This window comes from Dendropsophus ebraccatus, chromosome 1, assembly GCF_027789765.1.
Source record: "Dendropsophus ebraccatus isolate aDenEbr1 chromosome 1, aDenEbr1.pat, whole genome shotgun sequence".
NCBI classification, from domain to species: Eukaryota; Metazoa; Chordata; class Amphibia; order Anura; family Hylidae; genus Dendropsophus; species Dendropsophus ebraccatus.
The window spans coordinates 25860539-25879877 of NC_091454.1; the positions used below are offsets into that span (position 1 = coordinate 25860539).

The following is a 19339-nucleotide window of genomic DNA, read 5'->3' on the forward strand; positions in this document are numbered from 1 at the left end:
ATTCGTGCATAAAGTCTTCTAGATGTAATAGAGGTCCCCATACATATGAACATATGGCTGAGCCAAGAAATTGTGTTTTAATTGTAGAGAGCAGATAAGCCACTGTCAGATTCTTCTGGTGGCAACTTATCTTTTCAAGAACAAAGGGATAAAAATGAAGCTCTTATTACTAACTATGCACAATATGCTCAGGTTTTACAAATGCAACCCAGGTCTGTTCACATTGTAAATGCCAGCCATACTGTATACATATTACTATTCATACCCCCAAGCATTGTAGAGATTGTCATTACTCCTTGTCCCCAATGGATGTCATAACTTGCATTACAGTTTAACCTGTTAGTGTGTAAACTTCTTCCAGGTGTTGACCTTGGTGGGATTTGAACCGAGAACCCCAGTGCAACAAGGTAGCAATGATAACCAGTGAGCCAACATGATACCTGTATACTGTGCACTTATAGCTGCTAAAGGCTGTTCAGGCATTTGAGGAATTGTAGTTTTGCAACAGCTGGAGGGCTGAAAGTTCCCCACCCCTGATCTAAATTATGAAGGTGATTCCAGTGAGAAAAGTACAGTGTGCTATGGAACTGCAGGAAGGGAAACTTTCCTTTGTTTATATGATGAATCATATAGTCTAATCCCATACAATGATAAAAATGCTGTTGATGTGTGGTGTTGTGGAGCTAGAGCATATATAGTGTAAACTGGTGGAACTGCAGGACAGCAACAAAAAGAGTGGAGGGTTGTTTCTTGGTAAACAGTGACATCTAGTGGTGAAAATAAAGTATGCAATGGGTAGGTATGAAGCAATGGCAGGTAAAAGAAACATACTTGAAATAATTTATTAGGACTGAAAAAATAGTGGTAACCTGCTCAGGAGCCAAAGTAAAATATGTCTATCTATCTATCTATCTATCTATCTATCTATCTATCTATCTATCTATCTATCTATCTATCAATCAAGAAATCCAGCATGACCCATCGCCTTCAGAAGTCACTGGTAAATGAGTAATTTCCTCTCCGTATAACTATGGCTGCTCTGTGAGGCCTCAGAGTTTTGTTAGAGAACATTAGTGATCAAACCAAGGAACACAAATGTAAGTGATAGAACATGTCATGGAGCACTGTTCAATCCCTCACCTTAAAGCGTAAGCATAACAGCAAACCTACCAAGGCACGGCCGTCCACCTAAACAGCCCCGACACGGAGAGCACCAACTAGAGGAACAGCCAAAAGGCCCATGGTCCCAGTGAAGGATATGCAGAAATCCACAGCTCCACATGACAACTATTTGTCATGTAATCCACAAATCTAGCCTTTATGGAACAGTGGGAAGAAGAAAGCCATTTTTGATAGGAAGCCATAAGAAGCTTTGGTTATGTAGATAACTTGTTTTCCCTTAGTCCTAACAGCAGCACAAATTTGGTATTTTGCCCCTGTAAGCTGGTAGGACAGATGGAAGAAGAATAGGCTAGCCAAAAGAGGGGAGCTCAGTGAGCAATTATTAAGAGATAACAGTACAACCTATCATAAGGGAGGGTAGCTTGTGCTGCTTTTAGGACTTAGGGAAAACAAGTTATCTTCATAACCAAAGCTTCCCTCTCGTCCTACCAGCAGCACAAACGGGGACTTAGGAAGAAGATGCCCCTATATAGGTCCCTCTCGCAAAGCAGAGTTCACCATAGAGCGCCCAAAGGCCATATACTGTGAGGCCCTCAGGTCTAGCCTATAAGGGTTAATAAAAGGGTAGTGTAGTGACGTCAATAAAGCCAAGTGTCCAGACCCAAATCCCATTGAAAAACTGTGGCAAGACTTGAAAATGTCAGTTCACAGATGTCTTTATCCAGTCTGACTGAGCTTGAGATATTTTAGTAAGAAGAATGGGCAAAAATGTCAGCCTCTAAATGTGTTCGAGACATACCCCACAAGTTTTGGAGCTGGTTTCAGCAAAAAGTGGTCCTACAAGGTACTGACTAAGGGGGGCTGAATATAAATGCCACGCACCACCAGATTTTTACACTTCACAATGACAAGGTTTGTGAATGTAATGTAAAGAAATTAGTTTTTTTTTTTCCTTCTCATCAGATAAAACATATGACAGCAAACTTGTCCAAAGGGCTTATCCAGGCTTAGTGGGTTTACAACTCAGTTCCACTAAAGTGACTTGAGCTGAATTACTACACACAACCAGAGGACAGGGTGGCGCTGTTTTTGCAAATGTATGATCGTGCATTGCAAAGTGGGTTGGGGACCCTAGGACCTACGCTATGTCAAATCCTAAAGAGGAAGAGCATAAACAACCTTTTTTTTTTTTACTCCTGGACAACAAATGGTAATAGGTAGGTACAGTACAAGGAGAAGCAAAACAAATGGTGTTCCCAGCACACAATTGCTATGGCTGGACAAGCATGACAAGTATAGGTAGGTACAGGGAGAAGGAAAGGCAATGCTTACCAGCAGTGGGGCACTGCGTGAGAGTGGTGTGGGTTGTTCCTGGAGATGAATGATAGGAGATGCATTACTGCCACACATGGCAGGTCCCGTGGATAAATACTGTAATGCATCTCTATATACACCTGATGTGCACCCCTAGGTAGTCTAACTGGTGCTTTAGAGTAGTTAGGGATGCACATCAGGTGTATATATAGGCCGCATAAGATGTATGGGGTCTAGTGTATCGGTGGTATATATTGGTAGGCCAGAGTTTGACTCCCCTGATCTCCGTACATCCAAAAGCAATGAAGTGGATGCTTGCAGAGAAAGTCCCTTGGCCGGGGATCCCACATACAGTCAGCAACACTCCAACATGTGGTAAAAAAGGGATTTATTCCATCAAAACAGGTACAGAAAAATAGCTACATTTCAACTCTCTCTCATCTATCTATCTATCTATCTATCTATCTATCTATCTATCTATTTATCTATCTATTGGTGCGTTTACACAGACAGATTTATCTGACAGATTTTGAATGGATTTGAAAAGAGGTAAAATCTCAGTCTATCCTTTATGATCTGATCTCTGTATACAGTCTGTTCCTGGCTTTGGCTTAAAAAATCTGTCAGATAAATCTCTCTGTGTAAATGCACCATATCTATCTCATATCTATCTAATTATATATCTATCTCCTATCTATCTATCTATCTATCTATCTATCTATCTATCTATCTATCTATCTCATATCTATCGAATTATCTATCTATCTATCTATCTATCTATCTATCTATCTATCTATCTATCTATCTATCTCTCATGTCCATCTAATTATCTATCTATCTATCTATCTATCTATCTATCTATCTATCTATCTATCTATCTCTCTCCCATCTATCTTTCTATTATCTATCTTCTATCTATCTATCTATCTATCTATCTATCTATCTATCTATCTATCTATCTATCTATCTATCTATCTATCTCCCATCTATCTCTCTCCCATCTATCTTTCTATTATCTATCTTCTATCTATCTATCTATCTATCTATCTATCTATCTATCTATCTATCTCCTATCTATCTATCTATCTATCTATCTATCTATCTATCTATCTATCTATTTATCTAGCAGTGTACTCTGAACCTTACTGCTTGTCATCAGACGTTACACATATGGCGTTACCTGTGAAATATAACACTGCTGGGGACTACGGATCTGTGATTCTGTAAATTGAGCCCTAGTGATATACAGAAGATTTCAATTAACATCTCATCTGGGTGTGATACTGATTCATGAGAAGTGCGACCAATGTGCGAAGAGAAATGTATGTAAAGGAACAGGTTGTTATATGTATATTCTATGCCAAACTAACCCAAAGACTCAAAAAGGTGGGGTATGAAATAAAATAATTAAATCTTATTAAGTATATATATATATATATATATATATATATATATATGCATACCATTGCATTTCAAATTTAAAGGGAACGTCTCTGTGTTAGTTTTTTTTACAAAACAGTTCTCCTTAGGCTGTGTCTCCGCGTATGCTGGGATTATCATCAGCATTGCATAGCTATTGGGGGAGAAATGGGGATGTGGTTTCCACTGCATTCTGAGCACATTCTGAATGCATATATGGCCTTATACAGGATAAATGTATACAGTTGTGCTTTAGAAATAGCCTCCAAAAGTACAGAGCAGTGGGTTATATATGCTATTGTATATACTTGTTAACTATTAGCGCTCCCATCGGGGTAGAGAGAGATCACATAATAGTCCCTTAGCCTTAAAGGGGGTTCCCATAATGACAACGTATGACCTGTTCATGGGAAATAATAAGATTTAGAAAATGTGCATCAAAATATTGTATCCCAAAATTTGTAGAAATTTGCAAGACTGACAACTTAAAAAAATTATATTTTAATTTATATCTGGAACAACCTATGGGGGAGATTTATCAAACATGGTGTAAAGTGAAACTGGCTCAGTTGCCCCTAGCAACCAATCAGATTCCACCTTTCATTTTCCAAAGAGTCTGTGAGAAATAAAAGGTGGAATCTGATTGGTTGCTAGGGGCAACTGAGACAGTTTCACTTTACACCATGTTTGATAAATCTCCCCCTATATCTATATCTGTTGGCTTGGTAGGGGGTTGAATATGCTCATAAGGCACTGTCTTTTATCCATGCACAGTGAAATTCCTATAATTCAATCTAGAAGTTTGCTGTTATAAATGCTATAGTGTTATTATAATTTCCAAACTACACTATACCTTTATGGGCAACAATCTTATATATGTATAGGAATGTTTCCATTATTACTGATGAAAGTACCTATACTGGCCTCATGGGGGCAGCCTTTGCCTATCATTATTTCTTTTCCCATTAAAAATCCTAGCACATTGTGATAATGATAACTCACTGCAGTTTATTTTACAATCTACCATCTCGCTGAAGGCAAAGACGACCATTTGCATTCTGTGTATATACATATATGCCATCTCTGTCTCTTTTGGCAATAAAGTATAATAGGAAGCCGGCAGTAAAGTCTCTATGAGCTGGTACGGGGTGTAGGGGGGGGGGGGGGGCGGCTTTATTTTCTGACACTAGTATAATTTGAATGCCTGATGTGCTATTAATCCTGGCAGAGCTGAATGGAGTTTGAATGGCGTAAAGGATAGCACGCTGACAGGTATGGATATGACATATGTGGGCAAGTCTATCTAGCTAGAGGAGGTGATCACCATTAGCCAAGAATTGAAGTGTGTAAACTAGGTTTAACTACTGCCAGGCCTGTACCTTAATATCTATGGCCTAGGCAGCGTCTGGCCTTACTGACACCAAGCACCCAGGGTATACAGTATGCCCAGACAGCTGTATTAGTTGCTCACCAGAGAGCGAAAGATCAGACGTAATCACCCTGCAGAAGTAACGGCAAATACAGCAATTCCCCAGCATAATCCCTGTGACCTTTATCTGTAATTTATACCGGTGCAATTTTAGCAGTGAGACTTTTTACATAGGACATACACAGCCTATTCAAGTGAATGGAGAGCTGCAGTACCAGGCACAACCACATGTGGCAGTCCAGCTTGTTTATTCTGGGACCAGTGAACTTTTTGGGGGGTTGAACCCTTACCGATCATATATCAATTATATATCCTAAGAATGCGTCATCAATTTAGTATCCTGGAAAATTCATAGTTATGAAGTAAAGGTCTGAGCTTGCTCCTCGCTCACTGCTGGCGCTATTACACTCGTCGGCAGCGAGCGTGTTAGAGCCTGGGGCCGCGGGGAACTGTGTGGGGGCTGCCCTGGTGATCGCTATAGAAGATAGCGGCGGACTGCTGCTGCCGCTCCTATTATATGGAGCGACGGCAGCATATCGTTGCTATCGTGATCGTTGACGTTTCAACATGTTGAAAGACAACAATCAGCCTACATCATACATGTCAGCTGATCGTTGTCTTCTATATAATGCTGCGTTTCGAACTGCGAATTCGAACGATAATCGTACGTGAAAACGCAGTGAACGATGAAACGACGAGCGAGAAATCGTTCATTTTGATCTTTGAACAAGTTCTCAAATCGTCGTTGATCGTTCGCAAAAAATTCGCAGATCGTTCTATGTGAACAGTCGTTCGCCAATTTAACCAATGTGTGAGATAGGCTTAAGCAATCGCAAAACGATTGCAAAACGAATTTTCCGTACGATATATCGTACCGTCTAAACACTGATCGTTATGAAAAAGAAAATCGGTACTCCGACATCGTTAATCGTACGATCGGGCCAATTATCGTTTCGTGTAAACGCAGCATCACACTAAGTGATTATTGGCCGGAACGGCCAATACTGGGCTGAATACGGCCGATATTCGCTTTATGTTATAGGGCCTTAAGTACTACTCTACTACAAGGTGCACTGATAAGGTCTACTGATAATGAGAATAAAGGTCGAAAGTCACCCAAATAAATGGACCGGCTAGAGCTGCTTTGCTTTTCTAAGGGGCTCAGATGGTACGCCCACCGGTAACACCTATCCTGTAAATAGGGGATAACTTTCAATCTTGAAAGTTAGTCTTTTCAGCAGTTTTAGACACCAAGTTATAGAAGGAGTGCAAGCAAGAACCCACACTACGACTATAGGCCCTGATGGAACATGTGGAAAGAGCCAAACAAGGTTGGGAAAGTCTTCTACATATAAATGGCAAATGCTTAAAAAATTGAAGCTTAGTCCCATTGACTTGAATAGAACCAAACAGCATTGAGCCGCAATACCAAACAGCACCACTACAAAGTATATGGCGCTGTACCTGGTAAACAATGAAAGAGATGCAGAGCCATGGTCTCTTCAATCAGCTGATCAGTGAGAGAAGGAGTTAGACCGTTCCCATCTATCTGATATTCATGGCCTATATCCTAAACATAGACCATCAATATCCCAGTCCTGTAAACCCAGTTTCTAGAATAAATGACTATACATTGTAAGTTAACCGGTGATTCCTGAGCCTAACATGATGTAATTGCAGTCAGAGCTATAAAAAGTAGTGAAGCAGTGCAGCATATGAGAAGATGATATTTATACTTTACATTTTTAGCAAGCATATGCTTAGATACACTGACATTTACTGCACAAACTAGGTGGGAGAGTATTCCAGAGCCATATGTTCTTAATCACACATAGAAAGCGCTATTATTGTATTATACAGCAATATAAAGCCGTGTAGCTGGCACGGTGGAGGTTTTTTTTCCTTTGCAGGTGGCTAGATCTGTGAGGTGCGACCTTCTAGAACCTGTGGTATTGAAGGGAGTACATTACGTATCATAACATAACATAATATATTTAGCTAGGATGCTAGTATACATACAAAAGCTATGGGCCCTTAGCAAAGAATTAAAGCCCAAATTAACAAATTATTGGTAATAAAGCAGTTTCTCTAGACAGAGAGTCTTGTACAGGTGTTTTCCACACAACGTCACAGGGATAGGACCAACCAAGGCTGGGCTTTGTTTTTCACGTGCCCTATAGAAGCCCTATGGTTTTGCCCTTTGGCATGACCACCCATACTTGAGATACTTGGCCTCCAAACATTGGGAAACACTGCAGCAGGCCAGGAAGGCTTCTGGAGGTCAATCCACATTCAACTTGGTGTATGATGGTCTCCTGACTTTCCACAGATGATGTTGGTGGAAAGAAGGGTCAAATTTTTGGATTTGTAGGGAGAGATAGGCCGCTGACCATCCCTAAAATAGTAGGTACTTTGGTGACCAACATTGAAAAACACTGCCACAGAACTAGTAGACTCCTAAAGCTCCATCCACTCACCCTCAGTTTAAGGATCCATTTAAGCCTTATGGTCCTCCTCAGTGGCATGACCACCCTTGGAGTAGAGGGTACTTGGCCTACAAACATTGAGGAACAGTGCAGCGGAAAAAGAAGCCTCCTGGAGCTGATCCCTACTATGTCACTGGTATACATGCTGGCCGATCCACTAAGATTAATGGATCTAAAGTAGAGATGAGCGAATCGGTCGAGGTTTGGGTTCGTATGAACCTGAACTCTCGGCTTCTGATTCCTGCTGTCTGCCCGCTCCGTGGAGAGGGTGGATACAGACTGAGGACCGCCTAGAAAACTGGGATACAGCCTATGGCTATGGCTGTATCCCAGTTTTCCAGGCGGTCTTCAAGGTTGTATCCACCCTCTCCATGGAGCGGGCAGACAGCGGGAATCAGAAGCCAATAGTTCAGGTTCATACGAACCCGAACCTCGGCCAGTTCGCGCATCTCTAATCTAAAGTCATCTACTAGTGACTATGCTTGGTCCATATACTGAACATATACTTTTCTGGAGGATCCAAAGGCATAGTTTATAACCTTTTTGAAAACCAAAATAAAGCATACATTCGGGAAATGTTCCCAGCATAGTCACTAGCACACTACATTTATCCCATTATATTCAATGGGAAACCACAGCTATTGCATGGTATACCTCGACATACAGTATCTGTGGTATCTGGGGCCTACCAGAGCAAATGATCCTGGGGGCCCAACAACAAAGAACCAATATGTCAGTCAGTGTTTGTGCAGGTTGTAAAGATGGGGGCCCACCATAGGATTCTCCGGTCCTCCGGTGGGCCAGTCCGACCTTTTTACTGATATCTCAATGACATACTTGACAAATGTGATAACAACACCGTTGTGTTGTTTTTATATGAAGGATGTTTTGTGTCGGGACAAACCCCTTTAATATATAATATATATGCTATTGTTTGGCCTAAGATCTCCACTCTACCGAGCACGCTCTGTCCACTTCTGCAATTACCTAGAACGAGTTTGTCTCTCGAAATTTCCCAGCTTGAGTCATAAGGAAGCTGCAGAGGATCCACATAGATGTATTCATGTCCATCAGGGCTGATCGACTCAATCACCTTCCACCGAATTTCATAACGTGGTTTCTGCAGATTTAAGAGGAGATGTAACAGATGTAACTTACAGATGATTTTTTTCTCGGCTCAATTGTTTTCCTTCACTTTTTTTTTTTGGGCCACGCTAGAATGAGATCCAACCATATGCGACGTATAATGGAAGGCTTCCAATCCCAGTTAGGACAGAAAATGGAGGGACGTATTCAGTATTTATTGTGCCCAAACGTGTAGCCTAGGCTTGTTTCTCTTGTATTTATAGATCACAGAAAGCATCCAGCACTACAACGACAATGGAGGCGTAATCAGTTCACCCTGTCCCCTTTGTAATAGCAGCACCGATGTACTGCAGCCTCGGATACTATTCACTTTAATAGGAGCCAAGTACCCTGGTGCTGCTGCTATACAGGGAACCGAACCAATGGCTTCCGACTCCGTTTTCACTGTAGCACGAGTGTTGTCGGCATCCGACGAACAACTATTGATAGCCTACCATGTGAAAAGGATATCCTTTGTTTTATCCTTGACAGCCCCTTTAACAAAATAAAAGTCAGCCAGTGGATAATAATAGTTTTAGGGTAACACAACCCAGTGCCTATTGTCATCATGTCTTTGGCCCAATCTGGCCAAACCTCCACATTTAGAGCCTATAAACCTTCACTAACTTTAACCACTATGGACTCCGCTATTAAATTCTTGACTGCTCTTGACTACCAGGGATTTTACAATTAAACCTCACCTATTCACAGTATGTGTGATAAATATATAATAAGTGAGTGTTCGACTGAGACCACCACCAGTTCCGAGAATAGGGGAATATGCTCGGAGTGTGAATAGGTGATAAGTAGTGAACAGACAACTTACAGAACATTCAGGTTCTTCTGAACCTGAACACTCAGTATTTGACTCCCGGCATCTGGAGAAGTTAGATGCAGCCCTAGGGAGCTCCGGAAAACATGGATACAGCTATAGCCTGTTAAAATGTAAAAAACAAAACAGGAAAGACATACCTTTCGCCACAGAACAATAAGGATTATAAGGAAAATCAGAAACAGCACAACCAGGGCCAGAACTGCGGAGATTAGGACGACTTTAAAGGTCAAATCTGAAACAAACAAATATCTTTATGTATATATATGTAGTCAGACGCTTACGAAAATAAAATGCTTGAAGGGGTATTGTTTTATCCCTACAAAATTTATATATTGTTGGGGTTCTAAAGACAAGAAAACAAAGCTATACTTACCCACCCCTTGTCCCCCCAGCTCCTGCTGGGCTCCTTCCAGTCTCCTGTGGCTAATCTCTTCCGTCTGATTCCAAGACCAGATGTAAAGTCAAAGCAGGACCTGCCCTCTCAGCCAACCCCTGGCCACAGGGGTCACATCTCGATCAGTGATTGGCTGAGTGGTCAGGTCCAGTTCTTACCTTTCTTCTTGCAAGCAGGTAGCAGTAATGAGCAGTGTGAGATGAGAAGGAGACGAATGGGAGCTGCAGCAGGAGCTGCAGGGGAGTGGGGGTAGGTAAGTATAGCTATTTTAAAACTATACTTATATAGCTTTAAAAAAACCCTCAGAAATACTCCTTAAATATCAATGAACAATTATTTAGAATTAAGATTGCAATATAATGAAAAGATTTGCACCCTTCTCTGTGTTTTGAACTTGGCCCTGGTACTGACTAAAATATTGACCAGAATACAGACCTTCATTAGAACAGTTGGTGAGGGTTCAAGGAGTGGAACTGAAAGCCTAGTAAGTATATTAAACACATATCCTATACTTAAAGGGAATCTGTCAACTGCTTCATGCTGCCGGAACCACAAGTCATTGGGGCGGGCTTTTGCCTATTCCACCAGTCTATCAGTATGGTATAGGGAAAGATTTATCATCAAGGCTAGCAGCGCGGGAACTACCTGGGCACCATCTCCATGACTCTGGCAGCGTGAAAGTGATATAAGTTATAAGTGATTATAAGTTACTTTTAAGATGGGGCACTGCTGTAATATAGACTAGCTTTCAGTTCACTGATGTGAATAATGACACACTTACAGTGAGGCACAAGAGTTACGTCTCGGTGGTGTTGAATGCCAAGCTCATTCTCCCCCGCACAACGTACTGAGAGAGAATCTCCTATACTTCGGATATGGAGTATACTCTTCACTTGGTAAGTTCCATATTCTGGCTGGCTATAGGTGGTGTTCATGTCGAAATCCATTTGTGATGTTATGTGATCCAGGGGTTTCCACAGCTCCCAACTCTTACTGCTACACCTGATGGTTTATAGGGAACAAAACAATTAGTGTATATATATATATATAAATAAAAAAAAGAATAGGCATACAGTACAAGAAAAGGCATACAGTAATAGGATGCTGGTGTGAGGTCATCTGACTCCACCCCACTCAGTCTCAAAAAAGGGTTACCCCATGCTCAACTCCTAACCGTCCTGCAGTCGTGCAGCACTGTGCTTTACTGCAATTGTAGATACTCACCTTTTTGTTCCACTGCAGAAGAACCAGGTGATGTTTGGCATTGGCATTCCTTTGCCCACACATGTCACTAACTGGCCACCATTTGTTGGATGGGAGTCAATTATTTCCTGTATTTCAACTGGAACTAAAAGAATGAAAAGAACAATATATCACATTAAACTTCCATCAGCCTGTGAGATTGTGGCCATCTTGGAAGATAGTTTGGAGGGACAGTCCTACGCCCACCTAACAGAGGCAACCTAGGCTATATCGTTTCCCACCCCATGAATTATAATAAAATAAACCTAAGGGTGAAAATTCTCAAGTGTAACGCAAAAATAAATAAAATTGAATAAAATTGCCCACAACAATCAAATAATTTGCACTAAATACATTAAAATATCAAAAAGCTTGTCAAATATTCTCTTAAAGGGTTATCCGGGGAAGAGAATAGGTCCTACCAGTTCTGCTCCCAGATGCTCCATTCCCTACCTCAGGCCTTCTCAGAACTATACCTTGATGAGCGCTCAGGACCGAGTCTTGCTGATTAAGCCAATCACTGACCGAGATGGACCACAACTGCGGCCAGTGATTGACTAATCCAGCAGGTTCTGCTTCTGAATACTCATCTCGGAAGCAGGAAGAAAGAAGATTGCAGGACGGGACATAGTCAGACGGGAGTTGCTGGGAAGCAGTGAGGGACATGGGCTAGGTAAGTACTATTTTCTCTATTTTGTAAGTAGCCCAGCACAATATAAATTTTGAGCCTAGGTTCAGAATTTACTTTTTAGGAGTTACCTTCATAGGAGAGAAGATCCTATATGTCCATTGTCTTATATATTGCTAACAAATTTGAGCAGTGATGACGTGCGCTAGGTAAGTATTATCTTATATCCTATAATGACCATTGTCTTATATATTCATATATTGATAACAAATTTGCGCAGGGAGGACGTGGGTTAGGTAAGTATTATCTTCTCTATTTTGTAAGGAGCCCAGCACAATATACATTTTAGCCTTTTTAGGAGTTACCTTCATAGGAGAAAAGATTCTATAATGTCCATTGTATTATATATTGATAACAAATTTGAGCAGTGGGGACGTGGGCTAGGTAAGTATTATTTTCTCTATTTTGTAAGGGGTCCAGCACAATAGAAATTTTAGCCTAGGTCCAGAATATACCTTTTAGGAGTTACCTTCATAGGAGAGAATCCTATCCTATAATGTCCATTGTCTTATATCGCTAACAAATTTGAATAAAAAATAAACAACAACAAAAACTCACCATTTATCTGAAGGTCGAAATGAATAGCTTTAACATCATCCTCATTATATACCCTGATTGTGTAGTTACCGCCATCTTTTTCTTTCACTCTCACAAGGTGCAAAACACTGGCATACCTGGAAATATAGTCTATGTCAGTATGTTTCCTACCACCAGTAGGTCTGTCGTTTTTTAGTAATAAAGAAATTTCCTGCCACCTGCCTACTGCCAAAGTGGCAAATCATAAAATTCCGACGTGAACATGTACTTATTGAGACCTAACTACATTAACAGATACACGACTTTTAGAGATAAGCAAACCTCGAGCAAGCTCGAGTTGATCCAAACCCGAACTTTCGGCATTTGATTAGCGGGGGCTGCTGAACTTGGATAAAGCCCTAAGGCTATGTGGAAAACATGGATATAGTCATTGGCTGTATCCATGTTTTCCAGACAACCTTAGAGCTTTATCCAAGTTCAGCAACCCCCGCTAATCAAATGCCGATCGTTCAGGTTCGGATCGTCTTGAACCCGAACCCGGTTCGCTCATCTCTAATCACTTTTTAAAGAGGGACTGTTTCAGGAAATAACCCAGATCCTTATTCTAATCTTGGATAACGTCTTCACTAAGAATATGAGAACACTTACTTGTTTATGGAAATGTTTCTGTTAACAACATTCAATTGACTGGTGGAATCTCCTGTTAGCGGGACACCATTTTTCAGCCACTCGACAGTAGGTGGAGGGTAGGCTTCGATGAATACTTCCAGTGGAAGGCTTTGGTGCAGATTGACGGTTATCTCTGTTTCATCGGCCAGGAGTGTTACAAAACCTTTTTCTAATAGGAGAGATGATATAAAGAGTTTTAGGTAGACGTTCAAGATGAAATCATCCCATAAGATCTGTAGAGTGATGAATGGTCTCAAAAAGGGGTTTACTGGACTTTTTATGTTCATCTAAGAAAAATGACGGACGAGACATCACATATGTTGGATCAGAAATCAAATGGTCCTCAACAGGAAAAGGCAAAGGAAGTTGATTTTGTAACAAGAACATCCTGGACCAATACTAAAAGACTAAACAGTACAGATGGAGACTTCTACCCATTGGGTGAGTCACCTTTAGACTCATGCACCAATATCATGCTACTCAACAGGCATGGGTAAGTTCTCCCGATAAGTTTTTGGGAAAGTTTACTTTTGATGGCCCGATAAGAAGATGGTTTTCCCCAAAAGGGATATGGTTCATTAATGTATATTAACGGTGGACATATTACCTATGGATTATGTTCAGTTTTACAGGGTCTCTAAAGGGCATTGAGTCTAGTTGTATAGATTTGGCACCCATGACTGATGTGTATAACCAATCCATTCTAACAGGAGATGTTCCTGATGATTGGAGATAGGGAAAACTAATTGAATGCTAAGCTGTATGATATAGTGACCCTTCTAAATAGACCCCCTCTGGAATACTGTGTCCAGTTCTAGAGGCCTCTCCTACAAAAGGATATTGGCTACAATAATGGTGGAAGGCCTTGGGCATAAAACTTATCGAGAAAGACTTAAAGGCTTTCTGTCACTTTAAAAACTTTTGTTTTTTTTGAAGTTGTTGTTGAAGTTTTATCATTGTTAGTTTTCAAAATTAAGCTGCTGAACTAATATCTTTGTGACTTCCCTATTGGACTATTGGACTTCTCTATTGGACTTTTGGACTTCCCTATTGGACTATAAACGTTCACCTGAACCTGGTGCGGATCATGCTGTAAATAGTGTCTACTGTTTTGAAGACTAGAAGATTTGTGTTGATTTAGAGAAACAGGGCTGCTTATATCCAGAACAGTGCCACACCTGTCAGAAGGTTGTGTGTGATACTGCTGTTCAGTCCCATTCACATCAGTATAGATCATGTTCAGAGCTCAACGTGTCAAGAGTGAGCTATGGTGCAGGATGCTTGCCTGCTGTCATCTTTCAGCATTGAGACATGCATGTCAATAGGTGGGGTAGAAGGGAGGCATGCATCCTGCAGCTCAGCACAGCCTCTAGCCTGCTCATAATTTAGAAGGCTGTTAAATGACTCTTTAAATGGATTAGACTGACAGTTCTATATTGGTTTGTTACATAAAGACGAAGTATAATAAAAGTATATACCTTTCACTTCTACGTAAACACTTTTGTGGTCAGAGATTCCTTGTGTTGTCTCTTCCACCATACAGGTGTAATTTCCAGAGTCCTCCAGACTGGCGTCTGTTATTATCAGATGAGAAATCACTGAATTAATTCCCATCTTACTTTCTATTAGATGTGGCCTCTGAGCCTGTAATTGGAAAGGACATTTAGCATGGCCAAGGCATGAGTATCACAGCTTCAATAAATAGTGTCATTGGGATATGTCTCTGCCTCATATACTTCAGTAGTATAGACATAATATATAGACATAAACAGACTATTTTATTTACAAAGATTTCCTAATTTTATCATTCAAGTTCTGAAATTTATATTTACTGGATGAGGCCTTTTAAAGTATACACATACCCAGTGAATTTTCAACTATAAATCTGGGCCAATGTGTTAGATTAGAACACTTGTTAAAAGAGACTCTGTCAGCAGGTTTAGGCTGTCCTATCTCAGGGTAGCATAAACTAGTGACAGAGAAGCTGAACAGAATGATGTATCACTTACATTGTTCTGTGTAGCTGATACAGAGATCTCCTACTGAATAACCTGGACAATAAGTAGTCATCTCCATTATGTGCATGAACCCAGTAGTCCTCAATATTCATGAGAAGCTGTAAACTCTGCCCACCAGCTGCTGATTGGCAGTTATCTATCCATGCTGTGTATAGGCAGTCAACTGCCAATCAGCAGCTGGAGGGCGGGGGGAGGGGTGTGGCAAAAATCTGATTCTCCTGCATATTAGGAGATCGGCTGAACAGAATGATATAAGTAATACACCGATCTGTTCAGTATTACTGTCCCTAGTTTATTCTGCCCTCATTTAAGGCATCATAAACCTAGTGACGGATTCCCTTTAATCGAAAACAATTTGCTCTGAATCCTTGTCAATTCAAGGTAAACTGGTTTATCATGAATGCCAATGGGTTACCATGATCTACCACAGAAGAAGCACAGGGTCAGGGTTATATGGATGTGTTTAATGGGCTTCTTTACCATATGTATGGGTGCACTATTATACCGGAATCATAGCTTATATACATACCTGAAGTCCTGGAAAGTCCCAGCTAAATTTTAGAATTTCATTTTCAATCACTGTGCAGTAAATAGTGATATTCTCTCCCATCTTTACTATACTATTTGAGGCTTTCACGGTCACATTGAGGTCATCCGACACTATAGAAGGAAAAGAAGGGGATCTGAGAAAGCTGCACAGTATAAATATTAATAAAATATGTTCCATAATAAAACCATCCAAATTCACAATGAGTTTTATAATGCAGGTAAGCTGATCCTGTATCGATGATTGGTCATTGATGATGTTCTCCAGGATTGACCATATTTCGGTAAAGGCATTCTTCTGGTTTGTCACTTAAAGGTAAAGTGTCACTGTCGTATTTTTTTTTTTTTTTTTTGCAGAAATCAATAGTACAGGTGATTTTAGGAACGTTGTAATTGGGTTTATTAGGCAAATATGCCATTATCTGCATTCAAAAAGACTTTCCCCAGGACCCCTCCCTTCCTCTCTCTCATTCACTGCTCATTATCAGGAAATCTCGAATCTTTTACATCAGTCGGGCCCTGTCTGTTTTATGGAGAGGGGAGGGGGGAGGAGGGAGATTAGTCACCAAGAGAGAGCAGAGAACAAAGGATTACACAGCGGGACCTGTGTAAAAGTCTTATTCAGAGGTCAGAGAGGTGAGTGCTGATGTCAGAGGAGATGATGTTGCTGTAAATTAACTCTGTGTTGTCCTGTTTTGGTGCCTCATCTCCCTCAACCCCTCCCCTCTCCATAAGAGAACCATGAAGACAGGGGGGAGAGCTTCTAACTGCTTTTTCATGATAAAAAAGCATTTTTCGGCTAATAAACCCAATTACAAAGTTTATTAAAATCGCCTGTACTATTGAGTTCTGCAAAAAAAAATTAAATGACAGTGACACTTTAATGTTACTATTTGGTATCTTTTTTTCATTATAGATTCAAAATTCTGTATCTGTAAAATTTCTGCAGATATGTTCATATTATTCAGAGCTTTGTTTTTCTGATACACAGGTTACAGATACAGATTTAAAAGATAAAATTCTGGCTGCCTACAATTCGCAGTAGATGGTGCTGCATAGCATAGCACATTGCTTAATACTGTACAGTAAAAGGGACTCCTGTCAAATAGACAGGAGTCCCTGCTCTCTAACTAGTCTCCAAGGTGGCATATACTAGGGAAAAGTGAAGACTCCAGAAACTACATACACTTTATATCTGCTGCTCAGCATTTGGGAGTTGAGCAGCTAAGCTTGGATGCAAAACTCTTCCCTTACTGTAGAGGAACTGGGAAACCTGTCAAAATGACAGAGGTCATTGCTCTTCGGTAGGGTATAGTAAACATACTTGCTGCCTGCTCCTGTGTTTAGGCCCTGACTGTCGTTTTCTTCTGCTGCCTATTGAGGTAGGAAGAAAAAACCTGCAATTTTACCTTGTATAGTGTAGATATAATATAGATCCGAGCTGACTTCAGTTCCATCAAGGGAGGCCTTACAATAGTAATTGCTATCATCAAAATGCCCGATGAATCCTTTCTTGTTGTCATAAGGATATGGAATTTCGGTATCACTAGCCTTCTCATGGAGGGTCACGGTGGTGTTGGGGTTAGTTACACGGCAGGGAATGGTGGCTTTACTCCGCATGGACACAAATATGAATTCATCGTTTTCTTTTATTGGCAAAAACACCATAGTGGGATCTTTATGATAAAAAAAAAACAAAAAAAGATTAAAATACATTGATTAAAGGGAATATGCCAGCTGCAATTCAGGTTCCAAACTGCTGACACTGTTAGATAGCTGTTAGGTCAAGGAGACACATGGTACCTTTCATATATCTGTCTGTGCTTCTAGAATGTAGAGAAATGTTTTTATTCTATAGAATAAAGAGTCAAAGAGGCTCCTTAAGTCCACCAGGCAGTAACACCTCCTTATTCCTCTCTCCCATACCTGATCCTGCTTCAAGGTGTCAATTAAGCAGGGAGGAGGAGAAAGGAAGCACTACAGCTTGCAGCAGATCAGGAGCTTGGGAAAGCCTCTTCGACTCCTTGTACCAGAGAATAAGAGCATTTTTTACGTCCTGGAAGCACGGCTGGATATATGAAAGATATCCTTTCATATATCCTCTTTAGCTGGATAGGGAATGAGAAAGATGAGAAAGGGTACTGATAGGCAGGAGCATAACTAGGATTCATGGTGCCCCATAGCAAAAAACTGTGGCGCGGGGTGCAGCGCTGGGGCCGCTCTGAGAGCTGATGAGCTGCCCAGAGACCCTGTGTTGTAATATGGAGGCAGGCCACACTTTGCAATGGGGAACCCCAGCCCCTACCACCTGTGCCCCATAGCAGTTGCGTGGTCTGCCTCAATGGTAGCTACGCCACTGCTGATAGGGTACAAGAGAAGGTATTGAAAAGTAACCCAGAGGATGAAGCGCTCAATGTAATTGAAGAAGGTCACTATGGAACCTAGCCCCAGTGGCTGCCCTGTTTTATCACCACGTTCTTATATCACATACAGTGTAGAAATCAGTATAAATATAATCAAATATGTGCGAGTACAAATGATACAAACACTCTTACCAGGTACAAAGATGTAGACGGATTTCCCCTCTTGCTTTTCATGATAAAGTGAACTGTTGTATACACAAGTGTACAATCCTGTGTTCTGACCCGTCACATTATCCAGGGTGAGTGTACTAGTGAACCTGTTGTCAGTGACGTCCACCAGGGAACTTATAAAGTGCTCGTCGTGTTTCCAAGCGATGGCTGCTTCTGCCGAACAACTTATTGAAAAAGAACTGGATGGAGCAAGGATAATGTCAGATTCACTCCGGTCGATGTCCAGCGATGAAGCCGTCCACGAGAGAATTAACAGTCCTAGACAAGATGAAGGGAACTATATTGGTATTGACCATACAGTTTGTCTCCATTCGCTGTGTAGTGGTGGCGATCTGTAATTGCAGCAAAGCTTCCATTCAAGTGAACAGGAGCTGAGCTGCAGTCACAGGTTGCCACCACTATACAGTGAATGAAGACAATCTCCATTCACTATGCAGTGCGGGCGCCAAACAGCTGATCGGCACAGATGCTGGGTTGGCACCCTTCTGATCAGTGACTGATGAGCGATCTTGTACATTGCTCCTCAGTCTAGTTTGGCCAGAAAACCCCTTTAACTTATGCTTGCTAATCTGTGGCCTGTCCTTTCTTAAAAGTGTCACTGTCGTTTTTCTTTTGCAGAAATCAATAGTCCAGGCAATTTGAAGAAACGTTGCAATTGAGTTTATTAGGCAAATATGCCATTATCTGCATTCAAAAAAACTTTCCTCAGGTTCCCCCCCCCCTCCTCCTCTCTCTCATTCACTGCTCATTATCAGGAAATCTCGACTCTTTTACATCAGTTGAGCCCTGTCTAATCTATGGAGAGGGGAGGGGAGAGGAGGGAGATTAGTCGCCAGCAGAGAGCAGAGAACAAAGAATTACAGAGCAGGACCTGTGTGAAAGCCGGTATTCAGAGGTCAGAGAGGTCAGTGCTGACTTCAG

General features: G+C 41.1%; 1 protein-coding gene across 3 annotated transcripts in view; it reads right to left on the minus strand.

Moving 5' to 3' along the window:
* PDGFRB (platelet derived growth factor receptor beta) overlaps window positions 1-19339 on the minus strand; it is an 81014-nt gene that overhangs the window by 15518 nt on the left and 46157 nt on the right. For all 3 annotated transcript variants that reach the window (XM_069969130.1, XM_069969131.1, XM_069969132.1), the window contains 10 exons: window positions 18380-18676; window positions 17234-17500; window positions 15808-15938; window positions 14739-14904; window positions 13240-13429; window positions 12613-12728; window positions 11349-11472; window positions 10906-11126; window positions 9868-9962; window positions 8758-8890 (listed from right to left, as the gene is read on the minus strand). In XM_069969130.1, coding sequence (XP_069825231.1) covers window positions 8758-8890; window positions 9868-9962; window positions 10906-11126; window positions 11349-11472; window positions 12613-12728; window positions 13240-13429; window positions 14739-14904; window positions 15808-15938; window positions 17234-17500; window positions 18380-18676 — 1740 coding nt within the window. The remainder of the gene's footprint in view (window positions 1-8757; window positions 8891-9867; window positions 9963-10905; window positions 11127-11348; window positions 11473-12612; window positions 12729-13239; window positions 13430-14738; window positions 14905-15807; window positions 15939-17233; window positions 17501-18379; window positions 18677-19339) is intronic.